This window comes from Ostrea edulis, chromosome 2 (assembly GCF_947568905.1).
Source record: "Ostrea edulis chromosome 2, xbOstEdul1.1, whole genome shotgun sequence".
Classification (NCBI taxonomy): Eukaryota; Metazoa; Mollusca; class Bivalvia; order Ostreida; family Ostreidae; genus Ostrea; species Ostrea edulis.
The window spans coordinates 70,298,245-70,322,200 of NC_079165.1; the positions used below are offsets into that span (position 1 = coordinate 70,298,245).

Consider the following 23,956-nt stretch of genomic DNA (forward strand, 5'->3'; position numbering starts at 1 on the left):
CTTACCCCCATACCAGTCTATTCGGTGCAATTTTCATTAGGACATGATGTAAATGAGGTCATCAGGCAGAAAACCGTAGAGGGAAAGTATATAGATCTGTCTCTATTATTGAAAAATTCAAATATTGAAGACACGACTAGCGAAAGAATGTTTATAATTGGGAAGATGCAGAGTAAGCCAAAGAAACGCTTAAAATTACGTCTATAGAAAAATGGACGGGCACTTTTCTGATTTATTCGAGTGTGTACACGTCTGTCCATTCAAATAAATATCAGGACATACTAAAGTACATGCATGATGGACGTATGGGAGCTAGCAGGTCCATTGGGTGGAAAATATACGAAGAGCAGTTTCAGCTCAAATTAGCAATGGATCTCACCAAATCATGGTCGGCCACAGACACCGAATTGTTGGTTATGTATATGGTTAGGCGTCAGAACATGGCACTTGCAGGAGTACAGGGGTAACTTTCAGGGGTTTTGTGGTAGGAAACGTTGTATCATTGTATGTATACTCACCTTTGTTTTACATGTAATTGTAGCCGAGAGCATGCAATGGTAAATTGCCCCCTTTCTGACAATGTTAATAAGCACACTGATTTTGACTGCGGATAACCCCGTTTACCTGATCAGGATATAGGGCTCACGGCAGGTGTGACCGGTCAACAGGGGATGCTTGCTCCTCCTAGGCACCTGATCCCACCTCTGGTGTGTCCAGGGGTCCATGTTTGCCGAATTATCTATTTTGTATTGCTTATAGGAGTTATGAGATTGATGACTGTTCGTTATCTTCACCTTGCAAGCAAGCTATCTCTCTCAGCCCCAGACAACCTTTTTGTTCGGAGTGAAGTTTCTCGACTACTGACGGCATCAAATTCATCCAATACCTCAGCAACATACTAAACAGGGCTTTAAGTTTTCAATAAGTTTAGGGGGGGGGGTGTAATTATCGCAAAATAATATGGCCTCCCTTAGTGGGACAAACGGTCGATTTCATTGCTTATCGATCATTTAAGGGCTATGCAGAGTCTACTGCTAAAACTTACGTTGTGGCCATTGGGTATAAGTGCAAAATTCAGGGATTAGAAGGCTCTACAAATAGGTTTATTGTTTCTAAGGTGTTGGAGAGTTTCAGGTGTCTGAAGTCTAAGGCGTATACTAGGTTGCCGATAACCGCCAAAAAATTCTGACAAACTTGATAGGAACGCTAAACACTGTGTGTTCGAGTCTTTATGAAGCCAAAGTATAAAATCAGCATATACATTAGTCTTTTTCGCCTTCTTGTGAGTTGGAGAAATTGCTTTAACCAAGGGTAACAACCTGCTGACAATTTTGGGAGTTGGTGATGTAAGCATACAGAATATCCAATTAGTTGTGTGTCTTAGGTGTTCTAAAACTGATCAATTGGGGAAGGAGTCACAATTATGTTGAAAAGGCAGGACTCAAATATTTGCCTAGTTCAGATACATGTATGGCTACCTTTTTGCAAATAAGACCACAATTTACTGGGCCTTTGTTTTGCCATGTTGGAGGAAATCCACTAACAAGATATCAATTTTCGGTAGATTTAGATAGAATTATTATGGCTATTGGCTTGGATAGCAAGTATTACAAGTCTCATTTTTTTTAGGATAGGGGATGCAAGAGTTGCAGCAGATAAGAGGTTGTTAGATGAAGAGATTAAAATGGATGGCAGGTGGACGTCCACTGCCTTTCAAACCTATATTAGATCACCACTTACTCCAACGTCATCTATTATACCAAAAATGTTGAAAAATTAAGATATAATATCTTAATTTTTCAACATTTTTGGTATGCAATACAGGCTTTGTAAAGACAGACAGAATAACAGTTTGGATAGTTGGCTCATCAATCATAAAAACGGCATCAATAGTGGCGAGAAACCGAACGGGGGAGGAAACATAGGCCTGAACCAAAGAGGGGTAGATATTTGGTGGCAGGTGTATGGCGGTTTAAAATTCATACACCTGGTCAAAAATTCAGATACTTGGCCACCTTAAAGGATCCCCCTAAATATTAGCTTATCCATTGTGGTGCCAATGATTTAGGTCAAACTAAACTCCAGAAGAATCAACTTGAAGGCTGACATTCAATTGCCTTCAGGTATATTCTCTTACCCTACATGTGGTCCTTACCTCTCCCCCGTATTTCATGGAGGCACTCCCAAAATGTAAGGGCAATAGAGTAGGCTAGGAATAGGCTGAATAGGTGGGCAGCAAATCAGGTGTTTGCTTACGGGGGAATTCCCACCCACCCCAAATGCATAGGTAAACCAGTACAACTCTATCACTCAGACTGGACTCATTTATCGGACTTGGGAAATTATATTTTTCTTAGCAAAATCCAAGGGGCCCTAGAATATTTTGCAAATGAAGGGGGGGGGGGGGGGGCAAAGAGTTTCCTTTTAAATAAATGTAGATAGGCATTCAGACTAGGATGTTGGGGTTCTTCTAAAACAGTGTCACAGTGGTCGGATTTTATTGAAAGTGCCTACCCCCACCATGTGGCAGTGGGCTCCCTGATTAATTTTCTGCAATTGCACAAATCTAATTAGGTTGCCGATATGGTCAAATCTTCACCTTCAAGTTGGATGTGAAATTATACGGGGCTTTGCACCGGTCGGTCGGTATGTCGATAGAATACATGTTGTCCCCTCAATACATGTAATTTGATGACCATTCATTTGATCGTAATGATATTTCATATATGGGTTGGATATAAGAAGAAGAGGATCCCTATTGATTTTGAGGTCACATGGTTAGGGTCAAACCGGATATATGAAGATACTGTTCGCTCAATATCTTGGAAACCATTTGCTTGACATAAATCAAAATTGATTTTCAAGTCAAAGTTTGATAGGGATATTTCATTCGTGAATTGGACATTGGTAGTATATGGCCTTTATTGATTTTCAGGTGCAAAGGTCACTGGGTGCAATGCATTGCATATATGTACTCTGTGCAATTGGTGTCTGTCCAATGTCTTTGATAATTATGATATTTCATACCGGGGTTAGCCATTGTTAGTAGATGACCCCTATTTATTTTCAGGTCAAAAGTCATAAAGTGCAATGCAGTACTTTGATGTACATTTGGCGTCCATCCAATATTTTGAGAACCCTTTACTTATATTGTCCCGTGGGGATCCGGGTTAGATTAGGTCATCAGTTGCTTGCCGTAAGAGGCGACTAAATGGGGCGGTCCTTCGGATAAGACCGCAAAAACCGAGGCCCCGTGTCACAGCAGGTGTGGCACGATAAAAATCCCTCTCTGCTCAAAGGCCATAAGTGCCGAGCATAGGCCTAAATATTGCAGCCCTTCACCGGTAATGGTGACGTCTTCATATGAGTGAAATATTCTGGAGAGGGACGTTAAACAATATATACAATCAATCAACCTTTACTTGATAGTGATATTTCATAGAGGGGTTAGGTAGTAGATGGCTCCCATTGATTTAGGGCCGATGACATTTCATACAGGAGTTGGTCATTGGTAGTCGCTAACCCCAGATAATTTCCAGATCAAAAGATGAAACGTCACTAGGTGCAATGTAGCACTCTATACAATTAGTGTCCTCCCAATATCTTGAGAACCTTTTCCTTATATATATATACATATCACATTTTGGGTTGATTATAAGAAGTAGATGGCCTCTAATGATTTTCAGGTCAGAGGGGCAAAGGTCAGCAGGTGCAATGCAGTACAATAAACAATTAATATCTGTCCAGTATCTTTTTCAGTTCAAAAGATCACCAAGTGCAGTTTTGTACTCTATGCATTTAATGTCAGCTAGAAGGGTACACTATGCAACTGGTGTCTGCTTGACCTATAAAGAAGAGAGGAATGTAATACATTTAACCATTCATCATAATTTGACTAAATATTAGAAAGAAGCAACATATTGACAGTTTACGTGTGTCCTTAATGCCCCTGACGCTCTCTTGCTTTGACTGTGGTAGTATAAACATTTCACGAGTACAGATGGTACAGCTGAGTGGGAGGGGGTACGTATACAGAATGTTTTACACACATTTATTTTTAATTTGTATTCATATTATAACGACATGAGTAATCACCTTGCGCACATACACTACTGTATGCGTATGAATATAACCAAGCTACCGAATTCAACTAGTTTCGCCCCCATTACTTGTTTGTTCCAATAACCCCAATTACCTGTTTCACCCAGAATGGTTTCCCCCCTCTATAAACCACACTATAAACCCCGATAATGGCCAATTCCGAAGATGGCCAAGGTCACAAGGACAAATATCTTGGTAGCAGTAGAAAGATTTTGTCACAAGAAATGCTCATGTACAATATGAAAGCTTTAATATTTACCATTTAGAAGTTATGACCAATGTAAAAAAAAAAAAATTAAAAGTAGGTCAAATGTCAAGGTCAAAAGGTTTAGTACCAACGGAAAGGTCTTGTCACAAGGAATATTCATGTGAACTATCGAAGCTCTATCACTTACTGTTCAAAAGTTATAAGCAAGGTTAAGATCGCCGCGGTGGCCGATAGGTTAGAGCGTTCGTCCCGCATGCGGATGGCCGGGGTTCTAATCCCGGCCGCGTCAAACCTAAGTCGTTAAAACAGGTAGTGACAGTTCCATCGCCAAACGCTCGGCATCAGGTGTATATGTCACGGGTCCTGGGAGATGACCTTAAAAACGGATGACCCGTGTCACAGTAAGTGTGGCACGCTAAAGAACCCTCACTGCTCAATGGCCATAAGCGTCAAGCATAGGCCTAAATTTGAAGCCCTTCACCGGTGTTGGTGATGTCTCCATATGAGCGAGACGTTAAGCAAGATACAATCAATCAATCACAAAGTATGTCAAGGTCAAAGGGTTAAATATGTTGGTACCCACGGAAAGGTCTTGTCACAAGAAATACTCATCTGAAATATCAAAGCTCCATCACTTACATGTACTGTTCAAAAGTTATTAGCAAGGTTAAAGTTTCAGACAGAATGACAGACAGGACAAAAACAATATGCCCCCCCCCCCCCCCCCCCCCCCCCCGATCTTCGATCTCGGGGGCATAAAAAAAAGATTCTTCGCCTAGACATGGTATTACATCATATACATGTAATATCAGGGTTTCACATTTACATGAAAGGTAAAGTATATATACGTTAAGTTCATTTTTTTTTAAATGAAAGAACTGAGTATTCCATTGTTAAACTAATTTATGTTTGTCAGCTTCTATTACCCAAACTCTGCTCACCGTAGCTCGTTTTTGCTTCATTAAAAATCTGAACAAAAGAATGATTGAGATTGAAAAATTGTCATTTATTACAATACCAAATGACGAAAGAAATCTTCAACATAAGATTTTGGGGGAAATCAGATAATACATTCTACATCAAAGTACCTGCAAAGCTAAATTACTCAAAGTCTGATTTCCACCAAAGAAAACAAAATAACTTGAATAATGCTACGCTATAAGATGACAAATAAAAATTCATCAAAACAAACCCAGAGCAAAAAGATGGCGAACAAACAAGGCCAAACCATATGACGAAAAGGCCTATAAAACAAGTTGCATAGCACCGGAGTAAACTTCCACATTGAGGACGGAAAGTTGGGGTGGTGGAGGGTTGAACAAAATGAAAAAACTTTGATCCGCTTTACAATTTGTATTCACTGAATCCCATGTATATGGAAAGGCTAACGTGTGCAAAACACAAGCTATCGCGTGCCTATCCAAGCCAGTGACTGGTTACCAAATTTGGGGCCCCCAACGGGGTAAAGTTCTGCGAGGTACCCAATAGGGTAAATGACACATATATACGTTTTAAACATAAATGTTATTATGTTCCATAATATTGATATTTTGCTTTCTTTGGGGGAAAATAGAAGAGCTAATTTGCGTATTCTGTTACTGCATTTGGATAGTGCACTGTGCATAATGTTACATCAATTTGGCTGATAGTGGCGGATGCGATTAAACAACCATTTATATATAATTGTTATTTATTGATTTCATCATATATAAAGTATAGCTAAAATAACCCATAAAAGTAACCTAATAAGCCTCAAAACTTTGGAGCCCCGGGCTATTGCCCCCACCCCGACAAAACCTGGATCCGCCACTAGATAGTTTTGGCATGGCTCTCATAGCAATTGAATTTATTTAACAGATCTATTCATTTAATTTTGCTGATTATATGAATTTTACAATATTTCCTAAGAATCGTTTGTTTTTGCAGTTGTTTTTTTTGCAGAAAAATGGGAAATTGAATTGGTATATGTATCGAGAACAATACTGCTACCCTCTTACCTAAGGATAACAGAAATGTGATTGCCTCTATATAGTCCTTGCTTTCCCCGAGTGTGAGAAATCTGCCTTCGTGTATCTTTGTTGTCCCAACTCAGCATGCTGAATGTACATTTAAGGACAGTGAATTATTATCACTGAAGTTTGGTATTAAACATTCAGCCACGTTGTTTTCTACTCCACAATTAACCAGGTCCGTTTACCTGATCAAGATATAGGATTCGCGGCGGACGTGACCCGTCGACAGGACATGTTTACTTCTCCTTGGCACCTGATCCCACCTCTGGTATATCCAGGGGTCCGTGTTTGCCCAACTCTCTATTTTGTATTGCTTATAAGAGTTATGAGATTGATCACTGTTCATTATCTTCACCTTTCATTACCAACATCTAGAAAATACTTATTTGAATGTTGATGAAGTTTTTTTTAGTGGTGTTGATTAATTAAACACATTCTTTCTCACTGCAACGTGTCAAAGTTTTCAAATACTATGTTGTTGCAAAGTTATAGTATCTACATTATTGGCTGTATCTCTATTTCAAAAATAACTTTGTAAAACAAAAATCTGTAATTACTAGGGGAAATGTTGAAATCTGACTTCTGGCGAATCGGGTACATTTTAAAGAACTTTTCTAGAATGATTTGATAAAGAATTCTGCATTTTGAGTGTGTACTTCAGTTGGTATCGATGACATTGATGCTCAAACTTTGAAAAAAAAAATTCATTGACATAATTTAATCTTGCATTTACATTATGTATTAAAATAAAAATAGGTAGATATTGTTTGCATTCTATTATTACTATGAATTTCGTTGTTAATTAAACCTGGGAAAACTTGTTTTGCATTGATGTAATGTCCAATTTTGTTTATACATTATTTAGTTGTCAAAAATGAATTATTGAATGGGTTTAATGTACACCACATGGAAACACATCTTTGCAATCTTTTTTTTAAAATTATTGCAATGATTTTAATTACACCCCCCCGTGTTTTAGTTTTGTGCTGAATTTTACTTAACTTTGATTATTTTAATTGGTAAACCTTGAATTCCTTGTGTAATAAACATTGACATATGTGCCGTTTTCTTTACATTATACTAGTTGTGGAGATATTTAAATGTTTGATGTACACACAGTGTGTTTTAGTTTTGTGTTGAACTTTAATTAATTTTGATACCAATGTCAACACAAAGCTATTGTGTGCTTTTTTGTATCCATGTTTATTTCCGACAGGAGAACATTGGATTGAATGCAGTTTCACATCAAGCTAGTAACAAGCCTATGGAAGAAAATTTGTGTTGAATTTATATTCAACGTGTACCAGCTGTTCATAAATCATGATTTGTCCTCTGAATTTCATAAGCAGTATGTTTTCTAATTTGTAAAATTAAGGTTTTTGTGCTACATAATGATGAGTTAGCTATCATAAATGTAGTATTTAGTGTTACTATCTTATACTGATGACAGCTGGATGCACTAAGTAGTGCTTAACACCAACATCGACTTATTGACATGAATGTTTGAGCAATGAGCATGTGTTGTTCCGGTATTTCTCTGTTAGTATGGACAGTTTTAAGTGTAGGGAGTTGTCAGTTTAGAACGTCCTCAGTGTATGGTGTTATCAGTGTATGGTCTTAGTCAAATATCCATGACAAAATATATATCTTTCACTCATTTGGAAACGTCACCAATTCACCATTGCCGGTGAAGGGTTGCAAAATATGGGTGTTGCTAAAACGCGGAAAGGAAAACGAAACGGAACGGAAAATATTGTATTCAGTAATGTTATGAGGAGGTCAGCATTTTGCAAAATAAAAGGTTCATCATGAACAAGGGAAGCAGAAATTACAGGGAGAGCGGGAAGTCATCCAAAGAACCCACCGCTTCATATACTTCATACCAATGTATACATGTTTGTACATGTATTTTAAAATCATTAACTTATCATGAAAAATATCAATAATAATAATAATAATAATAAAAAAAAGAATTATACTTAAAAAGACTTGAATTTTCAAATTTTATATCCAATGAATAAAAAAAACCCTCCCCCCAAAAACAACATTGTAAAAGATAAAATAAAAAAATTCAACAATTTTCACCAAACATACAATATGTAGCCTTCTTAAATCGAATTTGCATTTATTCGTACAGTACTTCAGCTCTGCACCTGGTATAATACATGCACGTACTTATGTATCACATCAAATTTTAAAGAGAACGAGTCCGGTTCGTATAAAAGGTTTGCCTAATTTGGGATGAATTTATGTTAAAGTTCGTACATTTCCCAATATCCTGCGGATTACTGTTGAACCCGAAGAGATAAGCGGGAAAGAAAGATTGAAACAGAACCAGTGAAAACTAAGGTGAAGTTTATGATCGATAGTATGAGGAATTTAAAATAGATATGAAATAGCTTAAAGGCTAACATACAATTCATGCTTTAATGGAATCAAAAGGTCATCTCATTATTAACCTGAATATTAAGATACAAGTATTTAGTTTAGAAATAAACTGCTAGAAATCCTCCCTATTTAACATTGGAGTGCTGCGGTTACAAAGTTTCCGTTGTTAGATACATACCAGACTCCCTGTGGTAAGTATACACATACACAGTATTATGTGTACATGTAAATGTGCGCTCATAACGTTTTGCCACGGGGGTTGGGGGTTGGGGGGTTCGGGGGGGGGGGGGGGGTTGGGTATAAATACACGTGTTCTTTCCATTCACTACCCATATATGTCACTGCTCGCTAACACATCCGTCAATGCCGACATTTCAAAATTCTTGTAAAACGCTTTGTAAATTCTTATACATTTCGTTTAACTTCTCTTAATCAATTTATGATGCAGAATTTGAAGATAAAATTGCTTGACCGTTCGTAAACAAATTCCCAAAATTTTGATTCTAATCATAGCAAAGTATTTTCTTCCGATTTCCAAGGTACACTTTTTCTAGAAAACCATCTATTGTTTTGTTTTTTAATGAAAGTATGGATTTGTAAATGAAATTGTTATGCCGTTTGTGAAAGGTGGTCCGAAGTTAAATTGTGTTAATAATTTAGATATAAAATTGCCATTTAACAGAATTGAAAGCTTTGTTCGAAATCAGTAGAGAATAATATACCACCAATTTCATTATTTGCACTGTATACATATATGTCCATTAACAATCTGACATTTCATGTATCGCCCCACTTCATTATGCACCTTGTTTGATTTTTATAGATGATATTTTCAATAACTTTTTGTATTCATTTAGTGAAAACAAAAGCTAATATTTTGCAATCAAAAGCAGCTTAAGTCGTGAAGTGTTCCTTTTATCGTGTGTTAAACATAATGACTGAACAATTTTTAGAAAAGGTTAACTCTTTGTTTTCAAGAAATTTACTCAATACGTTGTAAAATGAGTTTTGTAATTCAATAAAACGCTTTATAAAAGTGGTGATGTATTTCTCTTTTTTTTAAAACAAAATTCTTATACTGCGTCATCACATACATACACGATAACCATAATTAAATTTTCTATATAAGTAATAGTTTATATGAATTCTAAGGAAAACTCACGGCGACACACAGAATCTCAAGTTGTTCCACTTTCTAAGGAAATTTGAATGCAAGGTGAAGATAACGAACAGTGATCAATCTCATAACTCCTACAAGCAATACAAAACAGACAGCCGGGCAAACACGGACCCCTGGACACACCAGAGGCGGGACCAGGCGCCCAGGAGGAGCAAGGATCCCCTGTTGACCGGTCACACCCGCCGTGAGCCCCATATCCTGATCAGTTAACGGAGTTATCCGCAGTCAAAATCAGTGTGCCAAGAACGGCTCAACAATCGGTATGAAACACGTCAGACAGCACCCGACCCAATGCGAGGTTGTATTGACGAACTAGATCGTTATAACGACCATAGAATTTACAAAATGCTGACTTCAATCGAGACTGTTGAAATCCCTGTACCATCAACTTGTTTGTCAGTAGCTTACCTCGATTTAAAAACTGACTATACCCAGAACAAGCTCTTGCATATCGAATCAGTTGAGATATATAAACACAGGTGATAATGGAATATTGCTACATAAATGTGGGAAGTTGACGATGGAGAAGCTGAAATCATCCCGTTTGTCATACAGTTGAGTTGTTAGTTTGCCGTTAATGTCTACTTTCAATAAAATATCTAAGTATGAAGCAGAAGTGGACGACTCTGTGGTGTCCTTTATTTTCAGCTCACAGGGATATATCAAATCGACATATGAATGAAAGCTATCATTGTTAATAGACAAAACGTCATCGATATATCTAAAAGTCGAATTGAAGGTCACAGCGAGATATTTTTTCTTCTCACGTAGAAGTTTTTGAATAAATTCTGCTTCATATGAATATAAAAACAGGTCAGCTAACAAAGGAGCACAATTCGTGCCCATGGGAATTCCAACAGCCTGTTGGAAGACCTGATCACCAAATACCACGAAGATATTGTCAATGAGGAACTCTAGCATATTTTTTATTTCAACTTCAGTGTACTTGTGCGTGGAGTCGGAGTGGTGTTTAACAAAGTAAGTTTTTGAATGACTGATCACTAGATATGAATATTTCCGTTTTTGTTGAAGAAGCAACTGTCTATGATGTCAAAAAGTCTAGTCTTTAATTTATCGTGAGGAATGGTCGCGTATAGTGTTGAAAAGTCATAGGTTTTAATGCTATTGATTTGGGAAAAATTCTGTGATTTCAAGTTTACTAAAAGTTCTTTAGAATTTTTTAGAATCCACATTTGATTAACACCACTTCTGGCATATGTAGTCGCACAGTAAGTTTGAAGTTTCTCCTTCGCAGCTGTTAACATTTTCGTGAGGAGCAAAGATAGGGGCTTGGTAGAGCACTTACTGGATCCAGCTATGTATCTTTGTTTGTAAGGGTTTTTATGTAGTTTAGGAATCCAGTATAGGTAAGGTAACTCATATTCATTCGACCCATTGACTGGAATATTAAATGTGTCTAAAACTGAAGCATGGTTTTGAAGAATTTCATCTTTTGAAAGGGCAGTTGGAGTATAAGTATGATTACCAAAAGTGGAATTAATGCCAAGTTCGTTTAAAATACAGTTGTAATAATGAGCCTTACAAACAAAGACAATGTTGTTACTAGCTTTGTCAGCTGGAACCAAAAGATATTCCTCATGTAACCTATCTAATTCTTTTATCACTTCTGGTTTACTAAACACAGAAGGATAGATGGTACGTACTTTTGTTTTCATGTGTCTAATGCGGGATTTTAATATCCCTCTTATGCTTTTAACCCATTCTGTCAAGATAAATAATCAATACTGTATGTCGTATAATTTCAATCATTAATCAATATTTCATACTTAAAGGTGCATGGACACGATTTGAGCTGAAAATGTTCCAGTTTTATATTTCCATTTTTTATGTTTAAAATGCTTAACTAAGGTATTTCTAATGGTCAGCAAAACTTTGAATGTCAGTTTTCGGGGTACATCGGAGATACAGAGCTCACAATTCTTTGTTATGTAAACAAGGCCCGTGCCACGTTTTTCTTAATATAGGCTAAATATAGCAGTAACAGTTCGTTTAAAGCAGATTTTTTAATTTACCGGTAGTATTCTGAACATAATTAAATAGTTTCTAGTGTTAAGCACAGCTTATTATGCCCCCTTCAAAGAAGCTAGAGGGGCATATTGCGTCGGTCGGTCAGTAGACCACAAAGTCATGTTGTCCGCTCAATATCTTGAGAACCATTCACTTGATCGTATATGATATTTCAAATGTGGGTTAGATATGAGTAGGGTCAATCTACGCTGCACATAGGAATATACTATCCGCTCAATATCTTGAGAACCCTTTGCTTGACAGACATCAAATTTGGTACACTGGTACATCGTCAGTAGAAATTTACCCCTATTGATTTTGAGATCATAAGGTCAAGTGTCAAACTGGACATAGGAATATATTATCCGCTCAATATCTTGAGAACCCTTTGCTTGACAGACATCAAACTTGGTACACTGGTACATCTTCGGAAAAGATTACCCCTATTGATGTTGAGGTCACGTGGTCAAAGGTTAAACTGGACATAGTAATATATTGTCTCCTATATTTTAAGAATTATTTGCTTGATTGACACGAAACTTGGTACACTGGTACAACATAAGAAGTAGATGACCCCTATTGATTTTAGGTCGCATGGTCAATCCACTCTTGACATAGAAAGATAATGTCTGCTCAACAATTATAATTGGTGATACTACTATCAATTAAATGATGCATGTGTATGGGGGGATATATGTTTACAAACATCTCCTGTTTTGTTTTAAACATGATATTTTCTATTAAGCAATCTATACGTAAACAAAAACATTTTCCTTTGGCAAGGACTTAAAGTTTTTGGCATTTCTGTGAATTAACATCTGTAACTTCTAATACACGTTGTCGGGGAATGCAATAAAAATCGTTAGTTTTGCGTATCAATTAAATGGAAAATAATCTAAGATCTATGGATAATGCGTGTCACTTCACTTAAAGTAATTCCACCCTCCTGTGATGTCATCAGATTTTGCTAAATCAATTATTTATTTACATTTATGCGTGATAGGAACATAAATTTTGTTGGAGTCTTTTCCCATAGTTATTGTAAAAAATCTTGTTAAAAATAAATTATTTTAAAAGTCTTAGTTATAAATGAATAATCAATGATACGTTTTAAATTATTGAATCCAAGGGCAATAACTCTGATTCTATTGATTTCTTTATCAAGTCTATTATGCGATAGATTTCCTTTATTTTTACAGACATTTCGTATATTTTTGTGAAGATACAGTTTCATGAAATTGTTATGAATGCTACTATATTGTCATAACCAGTTTGTATGAAATTTTGATAACGCTGTTTAAGGAAAATTGCAATTTTCTGATAGTGATATATGATTCTGTTTATGTATGTCTCGTATCTTAAAAAGTGTGATGACATATGTATTTTATTTGATAATTTGTTAGTTTTAACTCTAATGAATGGAAATAAATACATTTTTCAAACTTGTATCAGATAAAACTGCGAGTATGGAGTTACCTTAATTCAATCCCCTATGAATGCCGGTCCCTCCATCTTAAATCAAGGTGTCTGATTTCTTATCTCCATATCAATACGCGATATTTCTTACAGGCAAATAAAACCGCACCCAATGACATTCAAACTTACCTAGCAATGCATGTGACATTATATTTTTTACTAAATTCAAATGAATAATTATACTAAATATAAGATCAGCAATGTGCAATATTCATGACAAAATATCCATGCAAGACTGTGTTTACTGTTTGTCAAACCGTGTTCCGTCTATAATGTTACACTATTCTAATACCAAAACTGCCCAAGTTCAGCAACTTCCAATTAATTAAAGGAAATAATTATCCGTGCAATGCACGTACATTCTCAATACCCGTTACTGTAAAAGGAACGATCTTGAGAACTTTAAGAGGACTTAGAAGAGCAAAAAATTTACCCTTCAATAAGGCTTAATAAAATGTCAAAAAATCTAAACTAGTATATATATGTTCAATCCTTTATCAAGAATGATGAAATAATAAAATCCGGTTGAAAAATATGAGAGGAGTTCGGAGTAAAGATCGCATGTTTACTATGCAACTATATAATAATCTTCCACAGAATTTCCATTAAAACAATTTGGAAGAAATCACATTGCAAGTAATGTGCACCTTTTCAATACACACACAGACACTAGGTGAAAGAGCAAGGTCCAATCTTGAAAATGGAGGAAACAGACGAAAATACCATATCATCTCTCTATAAAATCTAACTCACAGAAAGGGGCATAACTCTTGTGAAAATCAGTATAGAGGGTCTTCAATTCAATCTAAAAGCACAATGCCATATTAAAGAAGAACAGTACAGAGACCGCAGACAGACGGACAAACGAAGACGGAGATTGAGGTATCATGATACTTCCTGTCCAAAAACGGGCAAGACAATTAAATCTGAATCGTTTTTAAATTTTGAAATACTAGATACTGAATATTTAAACAAAAATTGAAAATTCTTTGTCCAAGACTTATACATGTAGTCAAACGTTGTCATGAAGACACTAAACACTCACGGCATTCGCTGAATGTTGGTATCCATTGTCCACTTGCATCACATGTAAATTTCTGTTTGCTGGGCGTAGGTGTCGTGCAATCAAACCAATACACACTGCCAATATTCATTCCCACGTCCCTAGGAGTAATGCCTGGTATAGAACTAGGATGGTCACATCCTACAACGTAAAGGTCATTACTAGCACTGGAAAGGTCATTACTAACACTGGAAAGGTCATTACTAACACTAGAGAGGTCATTACTAACACTGGAAAGGTCATTACTAACACTGGAGGTCATTACTAGCACTGGAAAGGTCATTAATAACACTGGAAAGGTCATTACTAGCACTGGAAAGGTAATTACTAACACTGGAAAGGTCAGTACTAACACTAGAGAGGTCATTACTAACCCTAGAAATAGGATTAGGCTACTGGTACAGCCTTTAAATACCCTCTCATTACACTATTAAGACAATGTTTTAAATATTATATAGAATTCATGATATTATAAAGTATTGATATCATACTATATTATAGTAGATAGTTGGATTTCATTTACCCTTAGTAAGTGTGCGATATTTTCTTATTGCAGTCCATACGCAAACAGTGTATAGCAGGAAATAAATAACGTTTCTTCGACAAAGTTTTGTGAGGAAGATATAATCTAAAGGACAGATGCATGCTAGAATACCTGTGGCTATACACATAGGTTGATTGGTGTTGAGAAGAACGCATTTTTGATTTGTCGTACACGTAAGGTTACAAAAATTCTGAAATATAAGAAAACATTGGTAGCGGATGCATGACGACAATTGAAATCAGCAAACAATCTGATTAAAATCAAATCCTCGATCCGCTCCTCTTTTTTTTTTTTTTTCTTGTCGCTACACGAGGAGCGGATCGAGGATTTGATTTTAATCAGATTGCATCAGCAAACGACCTTCTACTTTACATCTGTAAGTAATTACAATAACCATACAACCTTTATAATAAAAATTATAGAAAGGAAGTTTTTTCGCACAATCCCTTCATTTAAATGAAATGTTAATAAAATAGATATCTTTTCTTTCATCGAGAAACCTTTAAGGGACTGATTCACGATTTTCCTACAAATTTTGTTTTTCGCTTTAAATGATCAAAATATACAGATATATATATTTAGAAGGTTTCATAAAAAAAAATTAAAGTTAAGTTCATTATAGAGAGTTTATTATTTGTTTTGAAAACAAAGATTGATGTTTGTTATTGTTTACGAAGTTTTCAAAATAAATGGATATTGATCCAAGTTTATTATATATATCACATCTCAAGTATACTTTAGGTAATTGTGTCATTCAAAAGTTAAAATTTGTGATTGTACAAAATGAAGATGCTTTAAATTACAAAATCAACGTTTCACTGGTGTGTTTGTCTTTGTTTACATAATACAGCATTATAGCTAAAATATTGCTCTTATCCCTGCATTCAGGTCAAAATCTTGGTTGTCAATAATAAATGAGTTGTATTTTAACATAAAAAAATAAAAAATATTTCTTTCGAAAAACGTGAACTAGTCCCTTTAAAGGGGACTGGTTCATGGTTTTTGAAAAAAATATTTCTCATTTTTTATATTAAAACATTAAAAATATAACTCATTTAATGTTGACAACCAAAATTTTGACCTTCTAAATGCAAGAATTAAAGCAGTATTTAACCTTTAAATCTGTGTTATGTAAACAAAGACTTGAGTCGTTTTATGTATACAAACAAACGAATGAAATATCAATTTTGCAATATAAAGCATCTAAATTTTGCATAGTCACAAATTTTAACTTTAAGGTGACACATTTTACCCAAAGAATGCTTGAAATGTGAAACTTTAAGATATATAAACTTTGATCGATACTCATTTCTTTTGAACATTTCGTAAACAATAACATACCACAATCTTTGTTTACAAAGCAAATAATAAACTACCTAAAATGAGCTTATATGATAATGTATAACCTTAATTTTTATGTGAAATCTTTTAATCACATTAAACAGATTTTGATCATTAAAAGTGAAAAACAAAATTTAGGGGAGAATCGTGAATCAGGCCCTTTATTATACATCGAACTAAGTCATAAAAAAGCCTTTCAATCTTACCGAGCAAGAAGCAACCAATGAATCGCAGTAGGATTTGTCCATATAGATATAGTCAGCGTTCGCAGTCTTTGCTTTCAATTCAGCGACGTGATAAGTCAACTCACAAGAAAAAGTCTGAACATTGTAATTCACAGAATGACAGCCTCCGTGAGCTGCACATTCTTTGCAACAAGACCGTGCTCCTATGTCCTTGAAAGTCTGTAAGTTCAGGGCATCCAAACGATGACCGGAAATATATTCACCAGAGACGAATGGCAACAATGACAAAAAAAGGAGACGAAACATTTTACAGTTTTTCAATCTGTACTTAAACCGATTCTATGCAAAACCTTTTCACTGTACTTCACTGGAAATATTTCGTTCGTGTAATACGTGTTTTTTTTTCTTTTGAAACACTCGTTACTAAAATGAAAACCATTAAAGAACGGAAGTCAACTGTGGAGGGTTTTATAGCATTATTCAGACCACTATTTTATATACGCATTATAAATGTATATGGATATTGAGAATCAATAGAAATCATTTAGAAATAGAGTAGTTTTTAACTGCAGTATTGAATGAGATTTAATGTGATGGGGTCGTGAAAATTTAAATATCTCCTAAACATTTCAATTCTTTTTTTTTTTTTTTTTACTTCTTGACCTTAGTGTGCATACTGTTTACAATTACAATAATTACGATAAAAATATTGCTAGATATATAAAAGAGATAAAATTCAGAATATTCCGAGGAAGTTGAATATGTAGACATAGAAAAACGAAGAAAGCCTAGATTCACTTCATCAACATACTTTGGACAAATGTACTTGGTCTATGGGAAAATCTACTATATTTATACCCGCATTTTTTAACGCAGGGTATCTTGTTGTTATCCTAGTTCGTCCCTTTGTCACGCTATCGTCTCCCACAAGCTCCTCTCACATTTTAAGCAGTAGGCAAATCATCTTTTGGAATATGAGTGTTGGTGTTCTTTAGATGTGCAATAAGGGTTTGGAGGGCAATTGGGAGTCGTTGGGAGTCGAAAGAGGACCTTTTTTTTTTTTTTTTTTTTTTTAAACTGCTGTCATGCATCATACCTTCATTTAATAGGTTTCCGGGTGCACGAACCTCCTTTTCTGCTATAGAACACGCAGCTTCTGGGAGACTTTCCAACTCATAACATGTATCAGATGATGTCCGATCTAGAAACACCTCATGTACAGACACTCCATTCATATATTGGTCTTTGTTCATAGTCCTGAGTATCGAGCTCGCAACATCATTCTCGTGATCTTTCTGATTCTGGGAACTACTGGCATTAGTATAGTGTTCTTAAAATCGAAATAAAAAGAAAACAGTTTCAAACATTTCTGAAATGCGTCACGGTACGCTGATTTAGGTAGACCTCTGAGGCACTGACTGGTGGTTAAGCCAAGGGCTTGTCGGGACTTGTAACGACGACCAAATAAGAACTTTTTAAGTTTTGGAAAAAGAAAAAAATCGCATAGGAATAGATTTGGAGAGTATGGTGGGTTTGGCAAGACGGTAACCTTCTCCGACTTCAAAAATTGCTTCACTAGCTCAGATGTATGTGATAGAGCATTATCATGAAGTAGACGAGCATGCCTATATCCTGACACAGGGCGTCGTTTATGATAATATTTATTGAGGTTTTATAGTATAACATCTCGGTAATACCGACCTGTAACACTTTTGCCCTTCGGCACCGGAATTTGTACAGCTGTACCATCACATGAGAAGAATATGCAATACAGAACTATCTTTGTGCTTATGGTTCTTTTGGCAACTACAGGCCTTCTACCGTGTTTAATTAGCCCTATTTTGTTTCCAATTTTTCTTACTGGTTCGAAATAGTGAACCCATATTTCGTCACCGGTAACAATGTTTGCAAATTGTATTTGACTTAATTTGGGAAACAATTTGAGCAATTGCTTAGCGATTTGTTCGTGCCCGTTTTTTGGTCAACTGTCAATATATGCGGTATCCATCTGGCAGAAATCTTTCATACTTTCAAAATGAAATGCATCCGCGATAGCGATATGCCAACAGTTTTAGCCATATCACGAATCGTGTATCTGCCATCACTTTCAATTATTTTCCTGATTTTTGAGACATATGCCTTGCCTGTTACAGTCACAGGTCGACCAGATTTTGCTGCATCTTTGACGGACTTTGTGCCAGTCAGAAATTTCTTTCTCCACCTACGAACTGTCTCATAAAATACCTTATCAGACTCATAAACTTCCCCCAATTCAGTAAAAATTTGCATTACCGAATGACCGAGTTTTGTGCGAACTTCTATATAAGCTGTAATTTCTTCAATATTCTTAACCCGTTTCCCAACTATTTTAACGACTGGCTCTATTGAAATGACTATAAGTTTAAAATCTGTGGAGCTATAGGCTCGTGTGTATACCGTTGGAAAGGTATTGAATAGAGCTATTCAGAAGTATCATCATCCACAAAATCGTGCAAACCGTTATCGCGCTGTGGTACAATACACATTGCATATCAAACAGCCCTCGTATATTCGCATGTAAAACTTTGATCCACTATTGTGGCCCCAACTTATCCCCAGTAGTCCCGATTTTAACAAATTTGAATCTGCTCTATGTCACTGCACTGTTTCATGTAAATTTCAGCCCTTCTGGCCCAGTGGTTCTTAAAAAGAAGAGTTTTAATTGACCCCACCTTTTTTTGAATCCCCTTCACCCAAGGATGCTTTGTACTAAGTTTGGTTGAATTGGCCCAGTGGTTCTGGAGAAGATTTTTTAAAGTCGTTAATGTAATTCCTGTATTTTGCTATGATCTCCCTTTGGAGAAGGGCGTGACCCTTCATTTGTAGAAACGTAAAATCCCTTTCACCTAAGGATGCTTTGTGCCATGTTTGGTTGAAATTGGCTCAGTGGTTCTGGAGAAGAATTTTAAAAGTCGTCAATGTATTATCACTATTATCTTCCCTTGGAAAGGGGCGTGATCCTTCATTTGAACAAACTTGAATTCCCTTCACCCAAGGATGCTTTGTGCGAAGTTTAGTTGAAATTATTCCAGTGGCTCTGGTTGATTGATTGATTGAATATTGTTTAACGTCCCTCCAGACCTGTGAGAGAACTGTCATGCCACAACTGGAGATTTGAAAATTTTCAGCTGGAGTTTTGGTCTGATAACTGGAGATTTTTTATCGACATTTTTTTTTTTTACCGTTTTTGTGTGTTCATTGGCTAATGAAATCATGCTACTAGTAGTTTTTTTGTGTTACAAGTGTCTGAGTTCATAATCATCAGATCCTTTTTGTGTTGAGAACATCGATAATTCCTTTTTTTTTGTGTTAAGAACATTGATAATTCTTAAGTCAATACCTTAAAAACCACAATTAAAAGAAAAAAACTAAAATGTTATATTTATACATTTATTACAGAGATAACAAGTTATAACAATTATCACATAAGTTAACAATAGTCACTACACATGCCAGATATTGAAAGCACTAATGTCACTGAGTCCAAAGCACAATATGAAAATGGTATACACCTTAAGATTGTTCACTTGAATATAAAGCACATTATAAGTTTATGAACAAGACTGAAATTCGGATTTCCAAGCAGTGTTGAACTTTGCTAGATATGTTGTCTTCTTTGCTGCAGGAGCATTTGGAGATAGGTTACGTTTCGGCATTTTGGAAAGTTATGATTATGTCCAAAAAACACATTCTTAATAATACTTTCATTGGCTTGGGCTGAAAACAAGCCATAAAATCGGTGTTTGAGTAGAATAGGGTCTGTAAGTCTCGTTTGGTTTCACTTTCGGTTTTACTACTTCCGAGTACAACAACATGTGGAATATATAAAGTCGTAACAGAGAATCGGCGCTAATATGTAATTTGGTGTACTGTTAAGCGATCAGCTGCATACATGAGACTGGGAAAACCCTGCCATGTAGTTTATTTAGGTTCCTAGTCGATGCTACAGTAAGGAAGCGGTCGATACAAAGATGTAGGTACGTAATATTATTACAATTCAACGAATAACCATGTCAAATTAACACACATGTGTATAAACTGACATAATATACTGGACGTGTTGTTTAGATATTTCAGAGGGGGTAGGCCTACAAAAGATTTGGACAGACGAACTGATAAAAATACAATAATAAGAGCAAAAAATTACATGTACTACAATTTCATAAATGGGGGGGGGGGGGTAAGTTTTTCTTCGTTATTGATTTCAACACTTATTAACATGTTTTACTACATAATTCCCTTCTGTCTGAAAAGGGGAAGGAACACTTATTTATTGTATCAATATAGAAAAAATAACCTTGCTAAGAAAAGGGGAAAGGGTTGACAGGACACCCTTGATACTACTTGCCTTTATATAGGCTCCTGCATGATTAAATTTTGTATTGTGTTTCAAGAGAACTGGCATATATCTTTATTGTATAATTATGTAAAAGTGACACATGGCCTTGAAAAGAATGATTGTAACACTCATATTCTGTGCTTATTTCAGAAACTACAACTTTGTTGTGTAGTGAGCCACTTTAAGTCAATAAAAAACAGCAACTTATGGTATATTACTTTTTTTCATAGACACAAAGTTACGAAACCTGCTGAAGCAGAAGCATCTGCTTCAAACGTACATGTAGGAACCGAAGTTGATACTGCTACCAATATATCTGTACCAGGCAACAATGGAGTGCATCTACATGATCGCGAGTATACAGCATCAAACCCTCAACATTTAAAAAGGTACAGTGTACGATACAAGTATTCTAGTACATCAAACCAGGAAGTTACAACGGTTGTTAAGTTTAGTGTCAGGTGGTTTTTCTGTATTTTCTTCATTCTCATTTCAGTGTTATCTAAATTTATATGCACACCAAATACTATAATGGTATTGCTTTTGTTCTTACAGCTTCAAATATACCTGCTTAATCAAAGGAAACCATCCTTGACAATTGGGAACATCATAATTGAAAGACCGTGGAAAGGTATGTTTTAGCGGTTCGTTAAGGAAAAATGAACTATGCACTTTCTATACACTGACTAGTTATCAATTTTACAGGTCAGCGCAGATTTCACAATATTCAATTACCTAGTAATTTTAGGGGGGGGGGGGTATAAATGTTGCTGTATACACCATTTTCTGTGGATATTTTTCATATATTCATGAAATTTTGTTTGAAGGGATCATGAACACTGTTGGAAGTGTCCATTCAACTGAAATATAAAAGTCAGAAGAATTGAAGATTGCAATGGATGCAACAGAAGTGACCTAATATGACCAAATTGATATGAATAGCCAGTTTTTCGCTTGCAGTAATGACAAGAGTCGCCACAAAGAAAAGACCTTAATGTGTATTACACCTAATGCAGCTTATTTCCAACCTGTATGCTGGATACAAATCTAATTTGGCAATTGTGAACCATTGTGGCATTTTAGAGAAGTTGTAAGTTGGTGATATATTCCTGGCGGACAAAGGATTTTGTATATTTGACAAACTTCCAAATGACATGACACTTAATATCCCATTCTTTCTTACAAATAAATCCCACTTCTCAAAAGAGGATGCACAACTTGGCTATAAAATTTCCAGATGCAGAATCCATGTTGGATGGGAAAATGAGAGAATAAATTTTTTTTAAATTCCTTAGCCATATTCTATCATAGTATAGATATTGATCTGACAAAATATTTCAGATTTGTGTGGATCATGTGAATTTGCAGGTTCCCCTTTTGAAGGAGATTGCAGATAAATCCTACAAACTTATTAGATTAATTGCATGTATATATATACCTTAAATCTGCACATACCTGACACATTGAATTTTTAAAGTTAAAAGTAATGAATACCATATATGCAATATAACTTTTCTACATATTTATATAAATATAAAGCCTTTTATATTCATATGAATATAAAGCCCTTTGGAACGTCTCCATCAGAATGAAATATTCTCGAGAGGAACGTTAAACAATATACAATCAAACATAAAGCCTTTTGTTCTCATTCTGAAGGTTTTCAAATCTGCATTATTAAAAAAGAAGTAAAATCCATTGTTTTAGTAAATGCATGTAATTGAATGATTTTTGTAACGCTGCACACAGTGTCTATACATACATGTATTTTGGTTCATCTAAAATAAGAAAAACTCTGTCTATAATGTTTATTCAATAAATATACATGTAATTACATAACTTTGATAGATGCACCACTGATATCATAATAAAGTATTTGTACATGTGGTTATGTGTGTGTGTTTTAGACTGCAAAAATACTTCATTATTATAATTAAACTCTATCACGCTTAAAAGGTTGACCATAATACATCTTTGTCAATGTGAATTATTTGAGTGTCACTAGGAATCCACACTAGCAAATCACAGCATTGGGTGTCTTTCAGGTGGTGTCCTTGAATCTGATGCCAATATTCAAATTTTGTTTTGAGGTGCAGCGAACCATCCCTTGCATCACATTCTAAAATGGCAAATGTCATTACATGTATTGATAAAATATACATGATTTACAAGTGCTCTGATTAGTGGTGAAAGTATTATTACTGCAATATGCATACTTATTTTGACATAGATGTACTGCAGTATTCAAAACTTGATGCAAGTAAAGTTTATAAAGAACATTAGCAGTTCAATATCACAATGAAGCCTAAGTAGTATTTGTATTTCATTCATACAATGTTACTTTAAAGGTATAATAAACTTGGATACATCCATAATGATATATATGAATACATATATGTACAGCTAATGTACATGTATTAGGTACACATACACATAATTGTTCAATCTATAATGTTGACTTACCAAGAGGGAAATCCCAACATTTGCACAGGCCTCTTTAATTTTCATTGTTCGAGCTGAAAATGGGCACTTAGCCTCAATTAAGAATTTCAGGGGTTGCTGAAAATGGCCTGTTGCCCTGCGGAATGAGGATGCAGTTAATTCCTCCATTGTTGTTGTGAACTTTGACTGTGCCGACTTTGGATGTTTTATCCAACTACTGGCGTATTTTATATTGAACAGTTTTATTTGCCTTCTTACATGTATATCTGAAAAATTCCAATATATCTCTATGTAAATTTTTTATCTTCACAGTTCGAACCCATTTATTACCTACTTTGGGTATATATAAGATAAGTTTATTCCAATTTTGGGCCCCGAGGGCATAACAGCAAGACAGTTTATAAAGAAAGAAATTTCTAAAAAGAAAGAAAGTTTACAACATATAAACTTATAATTATTATAATCATAATAGATATAGATCCAAACATGTATTGACATTATTTTATCTTTAAATTGTGTACCTGCCTTTGAAAATTTGCTATCATATGAAGATCGACACTTATACCGCCCCATTATGGGCATACTAGCATCAGACATCCACATTAATGAT

The 23,956-nt window shown here is 35.4% G+C and overlaps 1 protein-coding gene and 2 long non-coding RNA genes across 3 annotated transcripts; 1 reads left to right on the forward strand and 2 right to left on the reverse strand.

The window, feature by feature from the left end:
* Positions 1–14,290: 14,290 nt before the first annotated feature.
* LOC130052371 (uncharacterized) lies at positions 14,291–16,894 on the reverse strand. The gene is made up of 3 exons (XM_056157129.1): positions 16,548–16,894; positions 15,112–15,190; positions 14,291–14,597 (listed from the first exon to the last, which is right to left on the reverse strand). The coding sequence occupies exons 1-3, from the start codon at positions 16,830–16,832 to the stop codon at positions 14,416–14,418; spliced, it is 546 nt and encodes a 181-aa protein (XP_056013104.1). The 5' UTR covers positions 16,833–16,894; the 3' UTR covers positions 14,291–14,415.
* A 3,464-nt stretch (positions 16,895–20,358) lies between these two features.
* LOC125680580 (uncharacterized) lies at positions 20,359–22,663 on the forward strand. The gene is made up of 4 exons (XR_007371999.2): positions 20,359–20,542; positions 21,135–21,293; positions 21,460–21,535; positions 21,732–22,663. It is a non-coding gene; the product is annotated as an uncharacterized LOC125680580 (long non-coding RNA).
* Positions 22,664–22,683: 20 nt separating this feature from the next.
* LOC125680582 (uncharacterized) lies at positions 22,684–23,570 on the reverse strand. The gene is made up of 2 exons (XR_008800697.1): positions 23,368–23,570; positions 22,684–23,023 (listed from the first exon to the last, which is right to left on the reverse strand). It is a non-coding gene; the product is annotated as an uncharacterized LOC125680582 (long non-coding RNA).
* Positions 23,571–23,956: the final 386 nt, after the last annotated feature.

Excerpts from the sequence above, each read along its gene's own strand:
- LOC130052371 (XM_056157129.1), bottom strand. The coding sequence starts at position 16,832 with ATGTTTCGTCTCCTTTTTTTGTCATTGTTGCCATTCGTCTCTGGTGAA. Across the intron at positions 15,191-16,547 it reads CATTGGTTGCTTCTTGCTCG|AATTTTTGTAACCTTACGTG; the intron begins GTAAGATTGAAA and ends CTTATATTTCAG. Across the intron at positions 14,598-15,111 it reads ACCTATGTGTATAGCCACAG|GATGTGACCATCCTAGTTCT; the intron begins GTATTCTAGCAT and ends TTTACGTTGTAG.